General features: G+C 43.9%; 1 protein-coding gene across 1 annotated transcript in view; it reads left to right on the forward strand.

Annotated features, from left to right (window-relative positions):
* Positions 1-289: 289 nt before the first annotated feature.
* The window catches only part of METAP1D (methionyl aminopeptidase type 1D, mitochondrial), a 247847-nt gene continuing 222687 nt past the window's right edge, over positions 290-25449 (forward strand). Inside the window, exon 1 of the mRNA XM_075318866.1 lies at positions 290-364. Within this exon, the coding sequence (XP_075174981.1) occupies positions 325-364 (40 nt within the window). The 5' untranslated portion in view covers positions 290-324. The remainder of the gene's footprint in view (positions 365-25449) is intronic.

Raw genomic sequence — 25449 nt, forward strand, 5'->3', positions numbered from 1 at the left:
TTTGTCAAAACTCATGCAGTACTAAAGGGTTAAACACACACATGTATATATATATATATATATATATATATATATACACACGTGTGTGTGTGTGTGTGTACAAACAAATATATTTGAGAAAACATGCGCTTACTTACATACACCATTATTGTTTAGTTTTGCGTTTCTTAGCAGTTTGACTCACACACGACTCCGTCGTTCAGCGCCATGTTTCCCTTCTGTGGGACTGTCTATAAAAAATATAGCGTTGCTTCCGCCCTTACGTATCAGCCAATGGGAAAGTTTGAACGTTTATCACGTGACGGTATTTGAGCAGAAGTGAGGATGCCGGCGCTCAGAGTTCTCCGCTGCGTGCAGCGTGGAGGTAAGAGGCGGCGGAGGGGTCAGCGCGCAGGGTGCGCTCTGTGGAGCGGGCTACACCCGTCCTGTGCCCGTATGAGGCGAGCACGGGGCGCAGACACTGAGCCGCAGTGTGCACATGTAATGGAAGACACGTATCTTATCAGCACGTCGGTCTATCTAGCTGCAGTTCACATATGTGTCCACTAGAGCGGCGCTAGTGCACGTCCAGGCTGCACCTGCAATAATAAAGTTTTGCTCCCAGTGTGTATCGGATCGCTCCACTGCATGTAATGTTGCCTCCTCTGTGGCCATCAGAATGGGGCTCAAATGTAAAGAATTGTGCCTGTTGTTTTTATTTTATTTTTTTTTACACATTTATTGATAGTGTGTGATTTTTAACCCCTTAAAGGAGGCGTCTACTACTCTACAACCCCCTCTTAACAGTTAAGAGGGGAGCGATGATCAGAAAACCACCTATTGCTTAAAGGGAACCTGTCACCAGTTTTTTTCACTATGAAACCAAAAGTATCCCCTTCTGCAGCTCCTGGGCTGTATTCTATGAAGGTGCACCTTGACCCTGACTCCCTATGCAGACCCCAAAAATAGCTTTATAAAACCTGACCGTTACATATGCAAATGACTTGTGGGGCTCTGATGGGCATGCTCATTTTCGTCTCCTGTCCCTCCTTGTGGCCTTCTTCGCCGTCCTCCTTTTATGATTGACGCTGCTCGGCCAAATCTCGCGACTATGCAGTAATTCTCCGGGTGGCGCAGTTCGCCCTCGCTGATGCGGTGTTTGTGAATGCACGAGATTATGGTCGGTTACAAGGATGATGCAGGGGACGTCATGCACGTTGTCAACCATAATCTCGCGCATGCACAAAAACAGCACCGGCTTGCATGAGGGCAAACTGCGCCTGCGTGAGTTGGGGAATTAGGGCACAGATGTGAGATTTGTCTGAGCAGCGCGGAGGAGGGTGTCATCACGTCAATCGTTTTTTAAAAAATAACTGAAAATTGGGGCGTGCAATATTATTCGGCCCCTTTAAGTTAATACTTTGTAGCGCCACCTTTTGCTGCGATTACAGCACAAGTCGCTTGGGGTTTGTCTCTATCAGTTTTGCACATCGAGAGACTGAAATTCTCGCCCATTCTTCCTTTGCAAACAGCTGGAGCTGAGTGAGGTTGGATGGAGAGCGTTTGTGAACAGCAGTTTTCAGCTCTTTCCACAGATTCTCGATTGGATTCAGGTCTGGACTGTGACTTGGCCATTCTAACACCTGGATACATTTATTTGTGAACCATTCCATTGTAGATTTTGCTTTATGTTTGGGATCATTGTCTTGTTGGAAGACAAATCTCCGTCCCAGTCTCAGGTCTTTTGCAGGCTCCAACAGGTTTTCCTCAAGAATGGGCCTGTATTTGGCTCCATCCATCTTCCTGTCAATTTTAACCATCTTCCCTGTCCCTGCTGAGGAAAAGCAGACCCAAACCGTGATGCTGCCACCACCATGTTTGACAGTGGGGATGGTGTGTTCAGGGTGATCAGCTGTGTTGCTTTTACGCCAAACATATCGTTTGGCATTGTCCAAATAGTATTATATGTGTGTTGCTTAGTGATTTTCCTTAATACAAAATGCCAGCACATGTAACTTAAAGATGGCTCCTACATCCTGGACAACGCCCAAGAAGATGAGAAACAGAGGAATTACCAAAGTTTGGTACATCCAATCCAGTAGAGACTATGCAAATTCTTATACGTCCGGAGCCCGACCTGCGATATTTGATTGGACTATGTTTTGTCTACACCCTTTACTCCCCTAGAACTATATAAAGTTTTCTGAACAATAAACAGAATTCTCTGGCGTCTGTCATGGAGAAAGTTCAGAACTGACTCGTAGTCCGTTATTTTATTCTATTTTATTTATTATATTTAATCTGAACACGGCAGTCAGACCTTAAGAGACCCATTGTAGTCTCACTTCAATAATCTGACCAGAGCACCTTCTTCCACATGTTTGGTGTCTCCCAGGGGGCTTGTGGCAAACTTTAAACAACAATTTTTATGGATATCTTTGAGAAATGGCTTTCTCCTTGCCACTCTTCCATAAAGGCCAGATTTGTGCAGTGTACGACTTATTGTTGTCCTATGGACAGACTCTCCCACCTCAGCTGTAAATCTCTGCAGTTCATCCAGAGTGATCATGGGCCTCTTGGCTGCATCTCTGATTAGTCTTCTTCTTGTTTGAGATGAAAGTTTTGAGGGACGGCCGGGTCTTGGTAGATTTGCAGTGGTATGATTCTCCTTCCATTTCAATATGATCGCTTGCACAGTGCTCCTTTGGATGTTTAAAGTTTTGGAAATCTATTTGTAACCAAATCCGCCTTTAAACTTCTCCACAACAGTATCACGGACCTGCCTGTTGTGTTCCTTGGTCTTCATGATTCTATCTGTGCTTTAAACGGAACACTGAGACTATCACAGAGCAGGTGCATTTATACAGAGACTTGATTACACACAGGGGATTATATTTATCATCATTAGTCATTTAGGACAACATTGGATCATTCAGAGATCCTCAATGAACTTCTGGAGTGAGTTTGCTGCACTGAAAGTAAAGGGGATGAATAATATTGCACGTCCCAATTTTCAGTTTATTTTTTAAAAAAGTTTAAAATAAGCAATAAATTTCATTCAACTTCACAATTGTGTCCCACTTGTTGATTCTTCACCATAACATTAAAATTTTTATCTTAGTTTGAAGCCTGAAATGTGGGAAAAGGTTAAAAAAAAAATTGAAGGGGGCCGAATACTTTCGCAAGGCACTGTGAAATCTCAGCAGATGTGTGTGGAGCGGGCTCAGCCCCAAGCGCACCCCCAGTATCTACACCCCCTACATGATGTAACAGCATGTGAAGTAGTAGGAAGAGGTTAAAGTATTACCCCTAACATTGAGGGCACAGCTCCGGCCTTCCACGTGCTGTGAGTTGGTGTGTCCTAAAATTATGGTAACGTCAGGTATAAATGGCAGCAAATTTGTTTCTGGAATATTTGTCAAAAATAGTGGAAATTTTTGTGCAAGTATGGCATGCACCATAATTTGAACATGTTTGCCACAAAGAAATGGCGAAGGGTTGCGTGAATCAATTCTCAGGACCCTTGTCCATGGCTGCCGGACCGGAGCCCTGCGAACCTACCTGACGCACACACCATGTCTCGCTGGGTCTATGAATCCCATGAGGTGCCGGAGGTGCTGACAGGTAGGAAGTGGATCGTGGGGCTCCGTCCAGCCCACAGACTAATGATCCAGCTGCTGGACAAGGGTCATTTTGAGGACCAGTATTTGGGGAGCTTTTTACATCAGTATTTGTAAGTCAAAACCAGGACAGGAACAATCAGAGAAAGTGTAATAAAAACTCGGGCTCCACTCGTGCATTTATCTCCCACTCCTGGTTTTGGCTACAAATACTGAGGTAAAAAACTCACCGAATACTCAATGTGTGCACGTGGCCTAATAAGTTTCCTCTTGAATTTCAGAGCTGGCTTCCAGTTCTATGTTCTTCTTGGACCACATAAAAGTGGAAAACAATGTGGATGTGATATCTATCTTAGGCTACTTTCACACATCCGGTTTGAGCCGTGCGGCTCAATCCGGCTGTGAAACCTATGCAACGGATGCGTCGAAAACACCGCATCCTTTGCATAAGTTTTTACATGCGGCCCGTCCGTTTTTTTCCGGTTGTGGCATGCTACTGAGCATGCGCAGTGGAAGAAACCGCATGCGGCGGCCGGATGCGTTTTTTTCCACATTGCGCCGCATCCGGCGTCCATAGGCATGCATTGAAAAATGCGCCGCAGCGGCCGGATGCGGCGCGATGCGTTTTTTTTTTCCGGAGCAAAAAAGTGCCATTAAACGTTCCATTCGGCCGCAGCATCGGCTAAATCTGCCGCATGCGGCAAAAACCGGACCGAACGCAAGCCCATGCGGCACAATACGGCACTAATGTAAGTATATGCAAAAAAACCCGCAACCGGCGGCAAAAAAACGGGTGCGGTTTTTCTGCAGAGCGCCGTATTGTGCCGCAGAGCAAAAACCGGATGTGTGAAAGTAGCCTTTTAGGGAACTCCAGATTGGCCATTGCTGGCAAACCTTTCCCTCCGTCCTCCATAGTTAGCCGGGCTTCCAGGAATGAACTCAGCATTCTCAGAAACAAGCAAAAAGACTGGAAGTACCAGTCCAGAAGCCGATAGGATATCCCCATCTTTCCAATCCACTTTTCATTTGGATCGGCAAATGTTGGGCAGCAGCACGAGCATGGGGCAGGGTGAAGCATCGGCATATAGAGACGCTGCATTCCAGGGGAACCAGTCAGAGTGCGGCAGGACCCCTGCCAGCTCCTGGTGTATGGCTATAATAGTCGTACTTTGGTCAGTTGTATACAGTGGGTCATTGTGAGTACTTGTGTTGTGCTATATTCTACCCAAATACATGGGTGGGATGTCCTATATTACAGAATTGTATTTCCACTAGAGAGGAGCAAACCCAAACTATAAAGTTCGGGCTCCATCCCGTACACCTGGTGTCCAAGGCTCAAACACAAATTTCTCATGAAGTCTCACAGGTCTAAGGTCAAGTTCTGGCCAAATCCAGGTACCAAACTGAACATCCGGCAATCCCGAACATCGACTGGTCCAATCATCCCCAATTTTCACCAGTCACATATGTAGTGATATAGAAGTGTTAATGGCTTTCTATATTTTTAATACTTTATTAGTATATTTAGTACATTTTTTGTACATTTTGTTTAGTATATACCAGCCTCATAGTGTGGGAGGAAAATGAGGGGTGAGGCTCTGTGCGCAGATTTACCCGCGGATTTGCCGCGGAAATTTCTTGAGAAATGTCTGCAATCTTTGTGCAGACATTTCCCAGCAAATTCTATGAGAAAAAAAAAATAGCTGTGCGCACGCTGCAGATTTTTCTCAAGAAATTTCCTTGAGAAGAATTTCTCGAGAAAATTTCTTGAGAAAATGAGCATGTCAATTCTTTTCCGCAGGTACCCTGCGGATTTCGGCAGTACAGCCTGCAAAATCCGCAGGGAACCACCCGCGGGAAAATCGCGGCAAATTTGCGGCTATTCCGCGCGAAATCCGCATGCGGATTTGGTGCGGATTTTTTCCGGAGGTCTGGAAATCTTTCACTCCCAGAAGTTTCTCAAGAAATTTTCCTGAGAAACTTCACATTTCTAGTGCGCACATAGCCTAAAAATCTGAATATAGCTTACCGGGAGGGGAATTGGCGGAGGCTGTCTGTGCGGCTCTGTGTGCGGGTGGCCGGGTGCCTAACGATGCCTTTCTGGGCGGACAGGCGGCCTGCTGGCTGCCACTCACCCTGTGTGGCCGGGTAGGCAGCCGGGTGGCTGTGTGGTGGGTGTCCGCGGTCCCGACTTCAAATTATGGCGACGGGAGTCAGCGCGTGCGTGGATAAAGCTCTTGAATGAGAGCTCCATCTGTGTACGCTCTGCTCCGGGCACCCTTTTTTTTTTTTTTTTTTTTTGAAGTCTGGACTCCGGACAGACTAGGACACTCGCCGCACTGGCCTGCTCCACCACACAACTGCCGCAGCTTCCGCTGCAACCACTGACCCTGCCTCCTGTGACCCTGCTCCACCACGACTGCCGCCCCCCTCCGGTAAGACAACACCGGAGTATAAGACGGACCCCATTTTTTACTTTTTTTTTTTATTATTAATATTTCTAAATTTGGGGTGTGTCTTTATAATCTGGTGATTCTTATAAAACAAAAAATACGGTATATTATGATGGGTAGCTATAGTGTGTGTGTTTTCTGCCTCAAAAGCCTCAGCGGCAAAACATATAAAAAAAAATCATAATACAAGTAAAAAAAACTAACCAAATAATCAACATGAAACGTTTTCTACCATATAAAAAAAGTCAACATTTGCACTATAGGCACGTTTTCCAATTCAAATAAATGAGGCTTGTTGCAAACTGAAGCCCTTTTTTTAATGTGGATTTTGGCAAGGAAATTGTCCCAAAAATAAGTTTAAAAAAACCCTTTGAATTTACCCGTATGATGAAAGTTCAGTGAATACATTGGTAGTGGTATTTGACATATACCCCAATATAGCGATTATCATTAACGGCGTTGTCCACCTTTGGGGACAATTTTATTGTAACTTAAATGTCTTTTAAATCATTTTTTTGCAATTGTTTCATTAAAAAAAATTGCACCATTTGCACTTTGTAGCCCCTGCATTTCAATAATAATTGCTGGATACAGAATGAATTAACTGAAAAGCCATCAGTGAGCTCGTTGTGACAGGAGAGTTTCTTTTTCTGAGCTGCTCTCAGCTCATTTTTGACCACAGACCACATCAAAGTTGAATGTGTAGGAAACTGAGAGCCTATAAAAGTCAAACCATTTATCCTGACATGTTTGGCTGGTATATTGAAAAAGTAGTTGACTTCTCATTTTGGAATATGGGAAGAAACTGAGTTTGACGGGTTTATAGAGGCTCCTCTTGCTCTTCTGATTTACTATAATAGTAAATAAAGAACTCTGGATCATATTTTCTTAGAACTCTTAGAACTAGAACTTAATCTTTTTTAAATTTAGGTATTATTTGACAAATGGGTGTTACAAATTGGGGACATGTCCTTATACACCATGACACTGCCCAATCAGTGCTCCCAGTATGGACAGGTAACAATCAGCTGACAAATTTATTAAGAAATATATTCAGGAGGGATAACCAAGGTACAACACAACACAGCTTAAAAAAAAAAAAAAAATACCTACAATAGTTAGAAAGTTGCTTATGAAGCAAAAAAAAAAAAAGAAAAATCTGATTGAGGTGGTCATAGTCTTTAAAGATCCGTTTGTGCCTCAAAAGTCTGGACTCACGCGGACATATGAAAAAATGGTCCCATTCTCATCCAGGAGAGTAGGATGATTTTTTTTTCTCACTTCTCATTCGTGTGCTATATGTTTGCAAACCGTTTTTTTTCTCAGCAGCTATTAGTGATTTAGAGGACCATTTACAGTGTTCTATGTTGCATGATAGGATTGTATCCAAAATAACGGACATCACTAGGATGGTCCTTGTGACGTCAGGTTTTTTTTTTTCTCTTCGGCTACATTCGGACTTCCGTTGTTTTTGCATCAGTCACAATCCGTCGCCTTGAGGAAATACGGTATCCTGCAAAATGTTTTGCAGAATTCCGTTTTTTTTCCCCATAGACTTGTATTAGCGACGGATTGCGACTGATGTCCCTGCGTTGCATCCACTATGTGACTGATCAGTCATGGAAGGACTGACCGCCGGGCGGAAGCAACACAGAATGTAACGTTTTTTGTAGCGAAAAAAACACACTGCGCAGGATTCCGTCGGAATCCGTCATTGGTTATAATGGAAGCCTATGGGCGCCTGAATCCGTCCAATCCATCAAATGACTGATTCCGGCGACTGTACCATCTGTTAGTTACAGCATGCTCAGATGTTTCCTTTCTGGTTAGAAAATGTCTGTCTCTGTCGGTCTGTCTCTGTCGGTCTGTCTCTGTCGGTCTGTCTCTGTCGGTCTGTCTCTGTCGGTCTGTCTCTGTCGGTCTGTCTCTGTCGGTCTGTCTCTCCCTCTTCATACTCGCCGATCACCGGCGTGGCGCTGCACAGCTGTCACACCACTCTGGTGGCTTCTTCAGCTTTTGAAAATGCCGGCTGCTTATTATTCAATCTCGTATTCCCTGCCTCCTCCGCCCACTGGTGCCTAAGACTGGTTGCAGTCAGACGCGCTCCCACGCTGAGTGACAGCTGTCTCACTGCAACCAATCACAGCCGCCGGTGGGCAGGTCTATGTCATGCAGCACAGTAAATAATTAAGAAAAAACAAACTGTGTGCGGTCCCCCCCCCACCCCCCCAATTTTGATACCAGCCAAGAGAAAGCCACACAGCTGAAGGCTGGTATTCTCAGGATGGGGAGCCCCACGTTATGGGGAGCCCCCCTGCCTAAACATATCAACCAGCAGCCGCCCGGAATTGTCGCATGCATTAGATGCGACAGTCCCGGGACTCTACCAGGCTCATCCTGAATTGCCCTGGTGCGGTGGCAATCGGGTTAATAAGGAGTTAATGGCAGCTCATAGCTGCCACTAAGTCCTAGGTTAATCATGGCAGGCGTCTGAGATACCCCCATGAATAATCTGTAGTGAAAGTAAATAAACCCAAACACCAAAAAAATCCTTTATTTGAAATAAGACATCAAAACACCCTCTTTCACCACTTTATTAATCCCCAAATACCCCTCCAGGTCCGATGTAATCCACACAAGGTCCCACGATGCTTCTAGCTCTGCGACATCGGAATTTGACAGGAGCGGCCGTAGAACACCGCCGCTCACTGAGCTCCACAGAGCAACTGAAGTGAGTCGCGCTGTCAGCAGTAATGTCACTCAGGTTACCCGTGGCAACAGCTGGCTTCTGGCACAAACTGCTACAACGGATCCATTTTTTTAACGGATCCTTTCCATCAGTTGTACCACAATCTGCAATGCATCCGTCACATCAGTCACAAAGCGCATTGTCAGTGATGAAAAACAACACAAGTGTGAATGTAGCCTCACCCATTGACTTTGTTGGCGAGTCTCGGACGATTTTGGAAGCAAATCACAGCATGTTGCAACTTTTTTTTTTCTCATCCATAATCTGGATGAGGAAAAAAGCTGACCAACTGCTCCAACTCATTGACTAACATTGGGCCGAGTGCAATGTGAGATTTTCTCGTATTGCACTAGTCTGATTCATATGCTCGTGTGAGCGTACCCAAACTATAAAATACAGCTCTTACTTGAAGCCATAATGTAACTTTAGGCCCTGTGCGCACACTGTATTATTTGCCACAGTTTTTGCTGCAGAATTGGTGCGGTTTTTGTTCAGAAACTTCATGCATTTCCTTCCCCAGCAAAGTCTATGAGAAATCCAAATGCACGTTGCGTCTTTTTTCCTTACAGGTTTTGCTGCAGAATTTCTGCAGCAAAAAGAAGCAGCATGTGACTTCTTTTCTGCGTTTTTTTTTTTTTCCTGTGTTTTGCTATTGACAATGTTAAAAAAAAAAAAAAAAAACCACAGGGACAAAACTGCAAACAGAAACGCGGTAAATCTGCATAAAAAACGCAGCATAACGCGGCAAAACCGTATGCATTTTTGGTGCGTGTTTTTTTTTTTTTTTTTTGACAGGTGTTTTCCTGCTAGAAGGTGCGTTTTTCACAAAATTGTGTGCTGATATTTACTTAATATATATCGTTAGCGGTTTTATGCACAGTTTTTGATCCAGAGCTTCACATCTCATGTGTAAAACTTGAATTTGAAATTATACTTCCGGTTTCCTGCAGCCACCACTAGAGGGCGTTTAATACATATTGTGTTATTGTAAAGTGGAAGGCTCTGCTCCTGAGCTCCATCTAGTGGTGGCTACAGGCAAACAGAAGTTTTTTTTATATATATAATAGATATCTATCTCTACCAATCTATAGCTCTATCTATCTATATCTCTCTACCTATCTATAGCTCTATCTTTCTATCTATATCTCTCTCTATCTATCTATCTATCTCTCAGAATATTGACCCTATGGATTTTCCGGCAGTTTATTGTTGTCAACATATCCTTGGTCATCTGATTGGTGGGGCTCCAGCACCCATCGCCATCCACACTTATCCTACAGATAGGCCATACCAGAAAATCCCTTTAACTGTTACTTAATGTCTCTGGATTGGGTTTCAAGATTGTTTCTTTCCTGTACAGAAAGGCTATGTGTGCACGTTAAGTATTCTGTTTCAGAAATCTCTGCAACTCATGGCAAAAAAATGCACTTCTTCTTCTTCTTCTTCTTCTTCTTCTTCTTCTTATTCTTATTCTTATTCTTATTCTTATTCTTATTCTTATTCTTATTCTTCTTATTCTTATTCTTATTCTTATTCTTATTCTTCTTATTCTTATTCTTATTCTTCTTATTCTTATTCTTATTCTTATTCTTATTATTCTTATTCTTATTCTTATTCTTATTCTTATTCTTATTCTTATTCTTATTCTTCTTATTCTTATTCTTCTTATTCTTATTCTTATTCTTCTTATTCTTATTCTTCTTATTCTTATTCTTATTCTTCTTATTCTTCTTCTTATTCTTATTCTTATTCTTCTTCTTATTCTTCTTATTCTTCTTATTCTTCTTATTTTTTTTTTTTTTTTGCTGCAAATCTGCAAGGGGAAAAAAAGGAACGCGCACTAAACTTCAGAATTGTCCTTGACATTGCTAGCATTTGGCCTTTTGCCCATGTTGCGTTTTTTTTCTACCATTTTTTTCCTTGCTTTTTTTTTTATTAATAAAAGCATCCCAGCAAAGTCTATGAGAATCGTGACTTGCTGTCACATGCTTTTTTTTTTTTCTTGCAGATTTTGTTGCTAAAAAAAGAAGCAACATGTCAATTGTTTCTGCGTTTTTTGTTTTTTTTTCTGCGTTTCTATAATTCCCTGCAATGCTTTATCACTGCAGGGGATTATAGTGGAGCACTGCACCTCCCGCACCGTGCATACAGCATGGTGTGTGAGGTTCTCCGTAGCTCAGTAACCCGGGGTCGTGATGGTAACAACTCAGGGTTACCATGGCAGCAATCTGGTCCCTGTGATCGCATTCCAGAGACCCGATCGCCAGGGAGAGGTAAGCGATTCTTCTCCCTGCCTCCTGAATGCTGCGATCACACTGATCACAACATTCAGGGGGGGTTAAACTACCAGGAGCAGCGCAGGCAGTGAGAGCCGGGTCCCAGCTGAAAATTAGCCAGAGACCTGGCGGCGATCGCGGGGGAACAGCGTAGGAACTCCCGCAGTCGCCATGATTAAAAAAAATGCACAAAAAGAAGAATGGAATAAAGCGCGTAAAAAAACAAAACGTGCAAATGAAATCAAAAACGTGCGGTTTTTTTTCAGTTGCTTTTTTTTTTTTCCCTGCCAAAACATGCGTTATGTGCAGATTTTCTGCACATAAAAATGCAATGTGGGCACATAGCCTAAAGGCCGCTTTACACGCTGCGACCTCGCTTACGAGATCGCTAGCGTGCGTACCCGCCCCCATTGGTTGTGCGTCACGGGCAAATAGCTAGCTGTGGCGCACATCTCTCGGACCCGTCAAACGTACTTACCTGCCTAGCGATGTCGCTGTGGCCGGTGAACCGCCTCCTTTCTAAGGGGGCGGTTCGTTCGACGTCTCTAAGCGGCCGCCCAATAGAAGCGGAGGGGCGGAGATGAGCGGCTGTAACATCCCACACACCTCCTTCCTTCCTCATTGCCGGCGGCCGCAGGTACGATGTTCCTCGTTCCTGCGGTGTCACACGTAACGATGTGTGCTGCCGCAGGAACGACCAACATCGTACCTCCAGCAGCAACGATATTTGGTAACTGGACAGCGTGTCATCGAGCAACGATAAGGTGAGTATTTTTGCTCGTTAGAGGTCGCTCGTACGTGTCACACGCAACAACGTCGCTAACGAGGCCAGATGTTCGTCATGAATTCTGTGACCCCCAACGCGATGTCGTTGCGTGTAAAGCGGCCTTAAGGATTTACATCCAGTTTTATGACAACTGCACTCAAAAATGCATCAAAAATGCACTGTGTGCACATAGCTGCCTAGCTTTAGTCCAATTTGGCATCTTTATGGTGCAGTTAGCTGTCAATCAAACAAGATTTGAATTGCCGGGAATCCTGTTCACCTCCACCCATGGAAATATGTTTGTGTGGATCATTCTTGGTGTTAAGGGAAAATTAAATATTCCGCTACTTTATTGTTATTTGCACTAAAACTTTTTTTTTTTTAATTTCTTAAGTTATTGATGTTCCTTATCTATAACTTATCAGAAAAGGGTGGGGGGGGGAACGAGACATTTTTCCAAATCAGTGCTTTGATATGACTACCTGGTCCCTAATCCATCACTGCCTGGTGCTGCCTGTCTCGTGAAGCCTTCATGTGTTTTCACCAGTGACTGCCATCTCAGACGACACAAAGGTCTCATTCATCTCCTCGTTCCACCAGCTCCTTCCCTCTTGACAATTAGCGTCTCTCGTGAAAGACTAAATTGTTAGCGAGGAACATTTAAAATAAAAGCATTCAAACAATTTGGATGTGCTTTTTATATTTCTCTTTATGCTACCAGGTTGATATAAATATCTATAGATTACTGGGGGAATATTGTGCCCTTGTAACCAGCTTTTTTTTTTTTTTTTTTTTTTCTCTTCCCGCTCTGGATTTCCGCATATTTCTGTAAATTGCAAGCTAGACAAAGTGCAGTAGTTTAGTCATTTTGTCGAGAATTGCCAAAATGTTTCCCCGCTTTTTACGTTGTATGCAGTCAAATAAGAATGTCTGTGGTTTTTTAGTTTTCAAATTGGTTTTGAAGTGAAAACTATTTATAAATACATTTCAAAACCTACAAATTCCATAAGTCTGTTCCCACCACATTCGGGCCATACGGTTAAGGTACAAGTTAAAAAGAAACAAACTATACACACTGGAAAAAATGTAACTAAAATATATATATATTTTAGGCAATTCAAGGCTTCTTTCACATAGTTTGCAGCTTTTCTGATGCAGGATGCAATCACATATGTACAATTTATTGATAAAGTTATTGGGAGACTCCGCTCTAGCCTTGAATTCAAGTGTTACATTCAGCCCCATTGTTACCGGTGTGAAAAATCCAGCCCCTTGCCATGCCGGAGGGGCCAGAGCTCAATGATACAAGACCGGTCCTGTAATATGTTGGCACCTTTGCAACAAGTCGATTTGTGAAATTTCTTCCCTCCTCGTTGGGTAAGTTTAGTGCTTTATAGGACATGACACACAGCCCTGAGCCTAACCCTATTAAAGAGGTTGTCCACTACTTTTACATTGATGGCCTATTCTTAGGGGCACTTTGCACACTACGACATTGCAGGTGCGATGTCTGTGGGATCATGTTGAAAGTGACGCACTTCCGGCGTCGCTCTCGACATCGTAGTGTGTAAATCCTAGATGATACGATTAACGAGTGCAAAATCGTCATAATCGTATCATCGGTGCAGCGTCGGGGAATTCCATAATTACGCTGCTGCGATGGTATGATGTTCCTCACTCCTGTGGCAGGACACATCGCTGTGTGTGAAGCCGTTGGAGCGAGGAACATCACCTTACCTGCTAACCGCAGCTCATGCCGACTATGCTGAAGGAAGGAGGTGGGCGGGATGTTTAAGTCCCGCTCTGCTCCACCCCTCCGCTGCTATTTGCCGCCTGCCATGTCACTCTGCACGACCCGTCCCCTTAATAAGGAGGCGGTTCGCCGGCCATAGCGACGCCGCAGGGCAGGTGAGTGCATGTGAAGCTGCCGTAGCGATAATGTTCGCTACGCCAGCAAGCACAAGATATCGCAGCTGCGACGGGGGCGGGGAATATCGCGCTCGGCATCGCAAGCATCGGCTTGCGATGTCTTAGTGTGCAAAGTGCCCCTTAGGATAGGTTATCAATGTCTGATTGGCCAGGGTCCGCCTGTTCTCTGTGCTGGCGGTGGAAGCAGGCGGACGGAAATGCTCACTTCCGGTGCTGCTCCGTCTTCTGTTAGTGGCCGTGGCTGGGTACTGCACATACGCCTCCTATTGAGTTGAATGGGAGGTAAGTGTGCGTTACCCGGCCGCGGCCGCTGTCCGAAGATGGAGCACCTCCAGAACTGAGCATTTCTGGCCACCTGCTGCCGCCTTCAGCACTGAGGATAGCTGATTGCAGAGGGTGTAGGCTGTCAGATCCGGGCCGAACATACATGGATGACCTTTTCTAAGGATAGACAATCAATGTAAAAGTAGTGGACAATCTCTTTAAAGAAGAACTAGAACGGAGAATGTGAGCCTGACCTCTCCCCAACATCAGTGTCTGACTTCACAAATGCTCCTCTAGATTGGGTGAAATTTTGTAGAAAGTCTTCCCAGAAGAGTGAAAGCTGCAAACTGGGGAACAACTCCATATTAAAGGGGGTATCCACTACTTTGATTGACATCTTTGCAAATCCTATATTCCACAGTGTAAAATAAAAATTACAGATACTCCCCTTGTGCCACACGAGCGCTGCAGCTATTCATCGTCCGCTAATGGGCTGCAGCGCAGAGCTCACACATCCTTTAAACATCCGAAGTTCATCCAAAAGAATGTGAGCAAAGCAATCTATTAGCGACTGCAAATTTTCTACGGTGCTTGCATGCATAATATCACGGGAGACCCGACTTCGCTGATACGGTACCGGAGGTGAGTATGTGTTATTTTTATTTTACACTTGGGAATATAGTATATATGAATGTATTGTCCGAGTAGTGGACAACCCCTTTATCACCTGTTTGTTTAGAATGAACGTGATGCATGGATGTGGCCGTGGCCGTGGCCGGGTACTGCACATCCACTTCATATTGATTTGAATGGTAGACAGATGTGCAGTACCCGGCCACGGCCACTATTAGAAGACGTGACCGCGCCGGAACTGAACATTTCTGGCAGCTGATCTACAAGGGTGCCAGGTGTTGGACCCTGGCTGATCATACATTGATGACCTATGCTAAGGAAAAGCCATCAGTGTTAAGTTAATGGTCAGCAGATTGCTCCTTTACACTGTTTTTTGCTCTGCTCACAATTGCATTCGGGAGTTTCAATGGGGCTTCCAGTTCTCTCCTATTTTTCTGATGGCAGTGCAATTACACTATTCTTCCTATTTTTATTATTAAAATCTCCAAAACTTTGATGGACTCCAATAAAGTCAATGTGCCTTTTTATCAATACTGTTAATATTTTCAACTTTTCAGCACCGCTTCAACATCAACATTGATGGGGCCCATGCAGAATAAAAGTCCTACGTTTCATAAATAAAGCCCCCCCCCCATATACATTGAAAAGCTATTGGCTGAATGTTCAGACGAGCCCTCCTATGTTCTCAATGAGCGAGCCTCTAAACAAAAGCTTTGACTGTCGGAAATTGGACATGCCTATTCCCCAACATTCTGTCAAGGAGAGTCAGGAGGCCGTTATATACATGGGGTCTTAAAGCTGAGAGGAGACCTTTCCATAAAAGCCGAATAAGGCTGTGTGCCCACAATCAGCGTTTGCAGCGTTTTGAATGCAGCCTATTTTCATTGCGTCCAAAATGCTGTATTGTACAGTACAAGCACAGTGGATGGGATTTCTAGAACTTCTATGCCCATTGTGCGTGTGTGTCCCACAATGAAAACTGACCAGTGATGTAGCTTTTCGAGCCGCAAGCATGTCAGTTCTTTGCTGCAGAGTCACAAGTGTCCTCTGTAGGGAGAACACAAGCAAGAGACTGCAGCGCCCCTGATCATGGGCAGCATCGGTCTCCTGCAGAGGAGACTCGTGGTCCTGAACGTCAGGACCCGCCACGTCCAGGATGTAGCGGGTCCTGATTGTGGGCACGGGCAGCAGCAGTCTCCTGCGGAGGAGACTCGCGGCCCCGCAGGTCAGGACCTGCCGCGTCCAGGATGCAGCGGGTCCTGATCATGGGCACATGCCCTAAGGCTAGGTTCACATTTGTAAGTCTGCAAACGTGTCCAAAATGTATGCAAGTGTGTAAAGCATTGTATATATGTGAACCTAGCCAAAAAAATGTTTTTTTGCACAGAACTTGGGGCACACATGTTTGACAGAAGTCCAGGAATGCCTGGAGAAGTGTCACTCTCTAGGCCTAATAATAAAAAGCAAAAATGGTGCATCCTTGTGTGTAATCCTGAAATAAATGTGGAATGTGGGTGAATTTATCAGAATCAAATGTTATAATGCTTCATTACAGCGATACGTAGTCGAATACCTTTTGGATTCTTGGTCATCGTAACTTCTTTCTTTTAGAGATTCAGTTTCCATACGGCAAGGGTTAACTCAACGAACATTGTATTAGGAGACAACTGGCGAGATGATGGAGATGTCAGCAGTCGCGTATCTCCTAGCATACCATTACTACTGTGGATGAGTTTTGTTAGGGTCTGGATCTTTCAGCACAGTCCTAGCCCCGCCATTGATGATCTTGCTGAGCAGATTGACTGTGTCTAGTCAATCAGCAGCACAATCATTGTTACATGCCTGCTGCGATTTCATTAGAACAGCAGAGCAATAAATCTGGGGTCCTTTGTCTTGTAGAAGAGGTTAGAATTCCGAGATCATCGGGGTCATGACACTTGCAGACCGGCCAAGTGATATGGCTGGAAATGTTCTAGTGAAAATTATGTTACGGTGTCTCACATTTTTGTTTAATTCAACTTGGACTAAAAATTTTCTGATTTATGGGAGAACCAACAATTACAGCCTTTCTTTATCCCCATTTCACTAATGATCATCTAGTTCGGCCAGTTTCCTCGCATTGGTCCTTTGTTGACCTGAACCGAACAAAGTCAACGTGACAAATATATTTTTATTCCTTCATCACAAGTGTAAGCAAACATACAATTGTAGTAGGAACCATGCCCATTATATATATATATATATATATATATATATATATATATTTTTTTTTTTTTTTTTTTTAAGTATTCACAAATGTAGATAAGCAATACAGGATGAGAGAAAAGGCCCAAGTACACTGGACTATAATTGACCATGGCCAACGAATGTTCTTCTATAAAAATGTCTGTCAACCGATTGAGCCAATGTTCATTTTCTCGTCTTTTAAACTAGAAATGGGCCACCACCGGTAAACTAAATGGAGACAATTGGGTGTCTAACGTTTCGTCTACATCTACTGTCGATGATACCTTCAGCAACGACATCTTACAGCTCCATGAATAGGCTTTGTGGTCAACATGAGGGCTCCTATCTACTGTCTCCTTCCCTTTTTAGATGTCGTGGCCTTGTTCTGCCAAACATTCATGAGTTCTCAATCGTGAGGCATCTCTCCAGGCAAATTGATCAGGATTTTTTAAATACAAACATGCCTGATCTTTTTTTTTTTTTTTTTTTTGTTGGCGTGGGACTCCTATATTGTCCCTCATGCTAGAGGACCCTAGGCTATCCCTGACCTCGGCGTCTCTGCCTTCTGTTGTAAACCGGTAAGCAGCCTTACTCTTCTCCTGACCAGATCTAATCTGTTATTTCCTCCCCCTCCCACCTGGGAAGGAAGAGGCAGGAGTGTGATGGAAACACAGATTAAGACAGACAGGGGAAAACCAAAACTCACACACTGCAAACTCACAGGAACAAACCGTAAGAGACTAAGGAGAAAATAAAGAGCAAGGAGGCAGCAACACAAAGACAACAAGGGTTAACACCACAACTGTTCACAGCAATAATGCACAACAACCACTAGTACGTCTGGATCACAACACCTCACCAGACCGGTATAGTCCAGCCAGCATATATGAGTGTTGTGCATGTACTGACTTCCCCACAGTATGTGATCAACGAGACTAACAAGCAGCTCAGCATAACTCTTTTTAGCCTGCCTAAAGGCCACTTTACACACAGAGATAAATCTTTGGCAGATCTGTGGTTGTAGTGAAATCATGGACATATTGTTCCATTTGTACACAGCCACAAACCTGGCACTGATTATCCACAATTTCACTGCAACCACAGATCTGCCGCAGATTTATCTCTGTGTGTGACAGGGCCTTAAGTCTGTGGGTCGATGCCCACATCTCCCTGTGCTGATCTCAGACATCAGGGAAATTAGCAGGCAGGGTGCCAGAATCTGTAGCCGCCATCACAGTTGGGGATGCCTGCAAAAATCTCCTTGTGACAGTTTGGTAATCGTTCAGCTAATGTCTTTGGCCATCTTTAGAAAAGAAGATGATCTTGTGAGAGAGAATGTTTTTTCATCAGTGTTGTAAGGTTTTTTTGTATTGTTGATAGGTAAATCAATGTTAAAATATGCACAAATGTTACCATTTTGAGTTGAAATGGTAAAAAGCGGCTGCTGCAAGGGATGATGATTGATGATGATGGATGATGATGATGATGGTACTTACCTTCCATACGACCTCGATGTGGGCGGCGAACGTCCACTTCCTGGAGTGGGAGGGACGTTCAGCGTCACCGCGACGTCACGCGGCAGCCGGCCAATAGAAGCGGAGGGGCGGAGATGAGCGGGGCGTAAACATTCCACCCAGCTCCTTCCTTTCACATTGCCGGCTGGAGCCGCGGGACACAGGTGAGCTGTGTTCATCGTTCCTGGGGCGTCACACGGAGCGATGTGTGCTGCCCCGGGAACATTGAACAACCTCACGTTCAATTTTTAGTAATTTAACGACGTGCATGCGATCAACGTTTTAACGTTCAATCGCACGGAGGTTTCACACGCTACAATGTAACTAGCGATGCCTGATGTGCGTCACTTACGACGTGACCCCGCCGACACATCGTTAGATAAATTGTAGTGTGTAAAGCGGGCTTAAGGGAAACTTGGCCACTAATATCAGTTTGGATAATTAGTTGCAGTAAGGCAATATATCAATAATGCTGCATATCTCACTATATTTACAGTGCTTTCTTGAAAATAAGGCCTACCTCGAAAACGAGCCCTAGTTTACAGGATTTTTGAAGTATGCCAGAAATATAGACCCTACTCCAAAAATAAGCCCTAGTTACAGTCATGGTCGGCATTAGGGGGATTCAAACTGCAATTTCTTAGGTACCCCAGTGTTTGTATTCTGAGGTTAAGATTGTTTTGTTTAAGGATCTTTGGTGACATCAGTCATGTGACCATGATGTAATCAAAGGTCTCAAGTGCAGGAGTCTCAAAGAACTGAACAGAAGACAGGCTGATATGCAGTACCGGCATTAGGGGAAAGGGAGAGCAACCTGGGCAATTTCAGAGACCCCATTCTCCTAGGGGCCCCAGTGTTTATGATATGGTAAGACTGCTTAAGGACCTTTGTGACCTCATGGTCATGTGACTGTCACCAAAGGTTCCTTAATTGCAGCAGTCTAAAGCTAAAGAGGAGACAGGCTGGTAAGTGTGCAGTGTGTGTCTATATGGAGATACATATGTGTTACATATAGGGTTTGGAGAATTGTTGATGCTTCAAAATGCAATATGACTCTATATAGATAAATGTTTTGTTCAAGGATAAATATGTAATGTTGTTCATGGAAAAATATAAGACATGCCCTTAAAATGGGCCCTATCCCATCTTTTGGAGCAAAAAGTAAGACCACGTTTTATTTTCGAAGAAACACGGGTAGTTGCAGACCCACTTTATCTATACAATATTGTAAAGCCAGGTACAGCCATTACAAAAAATACACAGCTGTACCTGCCAAACAATTAATGGTGTTTCACCTTGAAACAGCTGATCATTGGGGGTACAGAGAATCCAATTCCCCTAATACTAAAGGCCTATTCTAAGGATAAAACAGGAATCTTAAAGGGAACCTGTCAGGGTACAATATGCATCCTGAACCACGAGCAGTTCTGGGTGCATATTGCTAATCCCTGCCTAACCGTCCCTGTATCTAGTATCATAAAGATCCTTTGATATGCTAATGAGTCCAGCGACTAGTCACAAGAGCCTTAGTTTCCTTGGCTAGTATGTCCCCTTAGCATGTAAGCACGCCCCTGTGCTCATGCTAACATGCTAATGAATGCGCAGCATCAGAGGATAGTCACTCTGCACATTCATTAGCATGTTAGCACGCCTACTGGGGTGTGCTTACATGCTAAGGGGGACGACTAGCTAAGGGAACTAACGCCCTTGTGACTAGTTGCTGGCCTCATTAGCATTTCATTAAAGGATCTTTAGAAATGCTTTTTCTAAAGATCTCTTTATCTATGCTACTAGATGCTGGGATTAGAAATATGTACCCAGAACTGCTCTTGGTTCTGGGTGCATATTGCACCTGACAGGTTCACGTTAAAGAACTGGTGATCTAGAACAGCGCCAGAACTGTCTACAGGTAATATCTGGTACTACAGCTCAACTCCATTGCAGTGAATGGTGTGGTAACACACAAGAAGTAGACATAGGCGCAGCTATTTTAGGTGCCCTGAATACCTGCTCATTCTTTAGCTGTCACCGATGTCTGCCCTAATCCACTTATCCCTGGGTTGTCAGTTGTCCATATCCGTTCGTAGAGATCTATCTCAGCCGACGTCTTCTTGACTAAATTTAATGAAGAGATTAGAGGATGAAATTTAGTAATAGAGTTGGGCCCTGCCGATTTTTATCAACAGGTAAAGGGTTAGTGGAAAAAAAAAAATCTCCAGGAAGCACCGACTGTATTTACGACGATGGGATCCCCTGTTATAAGCTTTTCAAGTCTGAAATGATATGTGTGAGAAGATATTAAAAGCATACAACGAGCAGACTATACGTAGAACTCGCCTATTTTCGAGTTATTACAATCTGCAGAAAGAAACGGCCTGGCGACCGTTGTATTTTAATTTCATTTTTTCGTTTTGAGTTACACCTTACTGGCAGCGTCCCTGACCACTACTGTTACCCGATGGCGCCTATGTTTCATCAAGCTTAGACAAGCAGACTACCTGGATCGTGGCCCAGCTGACCTGTTCAAGCTGATAAACATGATCTCCCCTGTTGAGGAATTCTAGACCTTTGCTAGGAGAATTCCCAAGGGATTTGAAAGAAAGCAGTGTTCAGGGCCCGACTCCCGCTTCACGAGCCTCTGTTGCCGTTGTGCGCCGTATCATCTTCTACCCTATGGGCTAAAACACCACCTAATCAGTTAGACCTCTTTGCTTTATTGGTAATTAAGGTCAAATATTCTTTTAAGATAAGATCACATGAAGGAGAGGCAGCAGAGTATGCAGTGAAAGACTTGCGTTGTCAGGTTTTCGATTGTAGTAGATTACAATGGACTGCACTTGTCCAGTGGAGCGCGCACACGGAGACGTCACACCTGCTCCTTTTATCACAACCTTCTCTTCATTCATGGAATTTGGCTCCTTAATTGTGAATGGTTGCATTAAAATTTTGAATCGTTCGTCAACGTTAGACTTTTAAGATTGTGAACGCTAAAGCTGGATTCATACTGGCTGATCGTGTACAGGCGTTCCTAGGAACGATTGTGTTCCGATAATCGGGCAGAGTAAAGAGGCTGCTGACAAAACGTCAATTGTGCAAATCACTGATTCATTGGGTGAAGTTATTTTTAGGCAGGCTTAAAAATTATTTTTCTGTGCAGTACATCATACTGTGTAAGCAAGACGTGCTGCTGAGATCAATAATGGCCTATGCGTAGTTTTTAAAAGACCCCTGATGAACCTCAAAAGTGTGGGGAGCAACGCGTCGGGTTATTCTATTTGGGTTAGTCCGTTAAGTGGATCAACACTTATAGGCAAAGATATAGGATTTCATTATAACTGGTAATAAGGACATAACTGTATCCTAATCACCAATTTTCAACGTATCTGCACAGGAGCCTATAATCTATCCCCCCATTGTTAGCAGAAGATAGGTGGGAAGAAATAGGCGGGGAGAGTCGCTGCGGAGTGGGGGCACCAATCACCAGCGGTCCTATAGGGTGCCGACCCCGACAAGATAGGCAGGAATAAAGAAAAAATAGGGAAAGGAGTTTTAACTACAGGGATCACATTTTTGTCAATAATTTGGTGTGTTTGTGAATTTGTGAAATGTATGTTTGTAGACTTAATAAATAGGGATGATCGATACTTCAATTATTCGGCTTCGCGAATATTTTCCGAATACCTTGCCGCTATTTGACTATTCGATGTGCAATGTAAGTCTATGGGAAGCCCGAATAGTTGTTGTTCGGGTTTCCCATAGACTTACATTGCGCATCCAATAGTCGAATAGCAGCGAGGTATTCGGAAAATATTTGCGAAGCCGAATAATCGAAGTATTCGATCATCCCTATTAATAAATCTTTAATAATAAGGATCTATGAGAAAATGGAAACTGTGAACCTATGCGTAGTGAACTATCAATTTCTGATCATTCTGTGTGCATAAAAAAAGCAGTCCATGTATACAAACTATTAAAGGGAACCTGTCAGGTGTAATATGCACCCAGGACCACGATCAGTTCTGAGTACATATTGCTAATTCCTGCCTAACTGTCCCTGTATACACTAGCATAGATAAAGGGATCTATAGAAAAAGTATTTCTAAAGATCTTTTACCGTATGCTAATGAGCTCGGGGACTAGTCCCCATGGGTGTTAGTTCCCCTTGCCAGTCACCCCCCATTAGCATGTTAGTACATCCCTGTGGGCATACTAACATGCTAATGAATGTGCAGCGTCACAGGATGATCTCACTCGCCTCTCTGCCACCATCGCGTCCGACGCTGGATTTCAGCTCAGTGCACTTGACCCCGGACTTCCGGTCATGCGCACTACTTCAGTTTGAAGCCAGGACGCGTACACCCGGCTTCATAGTGCGCATGACCCAAACTCCAGGGTCATGCGTACTGAGCCGAAATTCCCCGTCAGACGTGATGGCAGCGGAGAGGTGAGTGAGCTCATCTTGTGACGATGCACATTCATTAGCATGATAGTACTCCCCTGTGGGTGTGCTAACTTGGTAATGGGGCCGACTAGCCAGGGGAACTAACGCCCAGGGGACTAGTCCCCTCGCTCATTAGCATACGATAAGATATTTAGAAATACTTTTTCTAAAGATCTCTTTATCTTTGCTAGTGTATACGGGGACGGTTAGGCAGAGATTACTAATATGCACCTAGAATTGCTCGTGGTTCTTGGTGCATATTAGACCTGACAGGTTCCCTTTTAAACTAGATAAACAATTAGCAAAATAGTACCTGATCCATTCTCATTTAATACCATAAAGTCGGGTACTGTAAAACCAGCCCTAACCCTGGATTCTGCTTTGGCAACTTGTTACTTTTAGGATTGGAGGCCCATCCCACATTACGTCCATTTATTTAAGGCAAATTGTCAGATATATATCATTTGCTGCAGATTTTTACTAAAGCAAATCTACACAAATCCACAGAGGAATCAAATTCACCGTAAATCAATTTTGTTCCGAAATTTTATTTTTTTTATTTTATTTTTTTTTTTCTGTCAAAACTGAAAGGAAGGGAAAAAAAGTATCGTAATTTGCTTTAGCAGACTTGACTGCAGATTTGCTAGTAATCCCAGGGTTGGATTTCCCAAAAGACCAACCTAGGCCAAGAAATAACATCCTAATCCAAACTTTTCAATATTATTTTGAAAAGGCCATCTAAAATGTTGTTTTAAATTTACACATGGGATGGATAGTAAAGTGTCAGTCTTTGCTGATGACACCAAACTATGTAGGATATTAAAAATGGACCTTGACAGTACAATATTAAACAATCTGGATAAGATATCGAAATTGACAGACACTTTGCAAATGAGAATTAATGTTAATAAATGTAGAGTAATGCACCTAGGACGGAGTAATCCTATAGCTGCATATACATTTAAATGGAAGTAAACTCAGTGCTACAGAACAGGAGAAGGACTTGGGTATTCTCATTACAAATAAGCTGAGCAGCAGCACTCAATGTCAGGCAGCAGCTGCTAAAGCAAACACGATTTTAGGTGTATAGAAAAAGAGATTAGATCCCGTGATCCCAACGAATTGTTACCCCTCTATAAATCACTTGTAAGGCCACATCTGGAATATGGGATCCAGTTTTGGGCTCCACATTGTAAAAAGTTCATTCAGAAGTTCAGTTCAAAGGCTGCAATTGCATTATTAAAGGAATGGAGGCCTCCCATAAGATGGGTTGGGAAAGCTGGATTTGTTTAACTTGGGGGAAAAAAGACGTCTCAGAGGAGATCTCATTTATATGTATAAATACATGTGTGGTCAGTATAAAGGACTGGCACATGACTTATTCCTTCCAAAGACAATACTAAGGGCGGCTTTGCACATTGCGACATCGCAAGCCGATGCTGCGATGTCGCACGCGATAGTCCCCGCCCCCGTCGCAGGTACGATATCGTGTGATAGCTGGCGTAGCGAAAATTATCGCTACGCCAGCTTCACATGCACTCACCTGCCCTGCGACCGTCGCTCTGGCCGGCGAACCGCCTCCTTCCTAAGGGGGCGGGTCTTGCGGCGTCATATAGACGTCACACGGCAGGCGGCCAATAGCGGCGGAGGGGCGGAGATGAGCAGGATGTAAACATCTTGCCCACCTCCTCCTTCCGCATATCCTACGGAAGCCGCGGTGACGCCGGTAGGAGATGTTCCTCGCTCCTGCGACTTCACACACAGCGATGTGTGCTGCTGCAGGAGCGAGGAATAACATCGGACCGTCGCGTCAGCGTAATTCTGGATTACACCACCACTGCACCGATGATAAGATTACGACGATTTTGCGCTCGTTAATCGTATCATCTAGGCTTTACACACTACTATGTCGCATGCGATGCCGGATGTGCGTCACTTTTAATTTGACCCCACCGACATCGCACCTGCGATGTCGCAGTGTGCAAAGCCCGCCTAAGGGCCAGGGGACACTCGCTGCGAGTGAAAGAAAAGAGATTCAAGCAGCTAAATAGGAAAGGGTTCTTTACAGTTAGAGCAGTCAGACTGTGGAATGCCCTACCACAAGAGGTAGTAATGCAGATACTATAACAGCTTTTAAAAAAGGGCTGGATGATTCCTCAGTAGACACAACATTGTCAGTTATAAATGAGTGGCAAAAATGTAGAATTGATGGAGAAAGGTTCAACTAGATGGACCTAAGTCTTTATTCAACCTTAGTAACTATGTAATATTCATATACATTAAATAAATTGAGTAATCGATTTTACATTGCCCATCTACAACTTTCACTCCCTTGCTCCGTCACAGGGACAGCGCTGCAGTTACTAAAGTTTCTTGCATCGACGTCCTGGATTATAGACGCCGTGGGAGATGAGTGCAGCGCCGGCTCTCCTTCAATTTTCACTGTGACATGTGACAACCTAAGGAAACAAAGTTAGTAGCAGTGAGTGACACAAGGGAGAGAGGGCCCAGAATTAACTGCTCTCTCATAGAGCGTAGAATTGTGTAAATGCAGCCCTGAGAAATCCACAGCTAAATCTGCAAATTTACATTTTTTTTT

Source organism: Anomaloglossus baeobatrachus, chromosome 7 (genome assembly GCF_048569485.1).
Source record: "Anomaloglossus baeobatrachus isolate aAnoBae1 chromosome 7, aAnoBae1.hap1, whole genome shotgun sequence".
Classification (NCBI taxonomy): Eukaryota; Metazoa; Chordata; class Amphibia; order Anura; family Aromobatidae; genus Anomaloglossus; species Anomaloglossus baeobatrachus.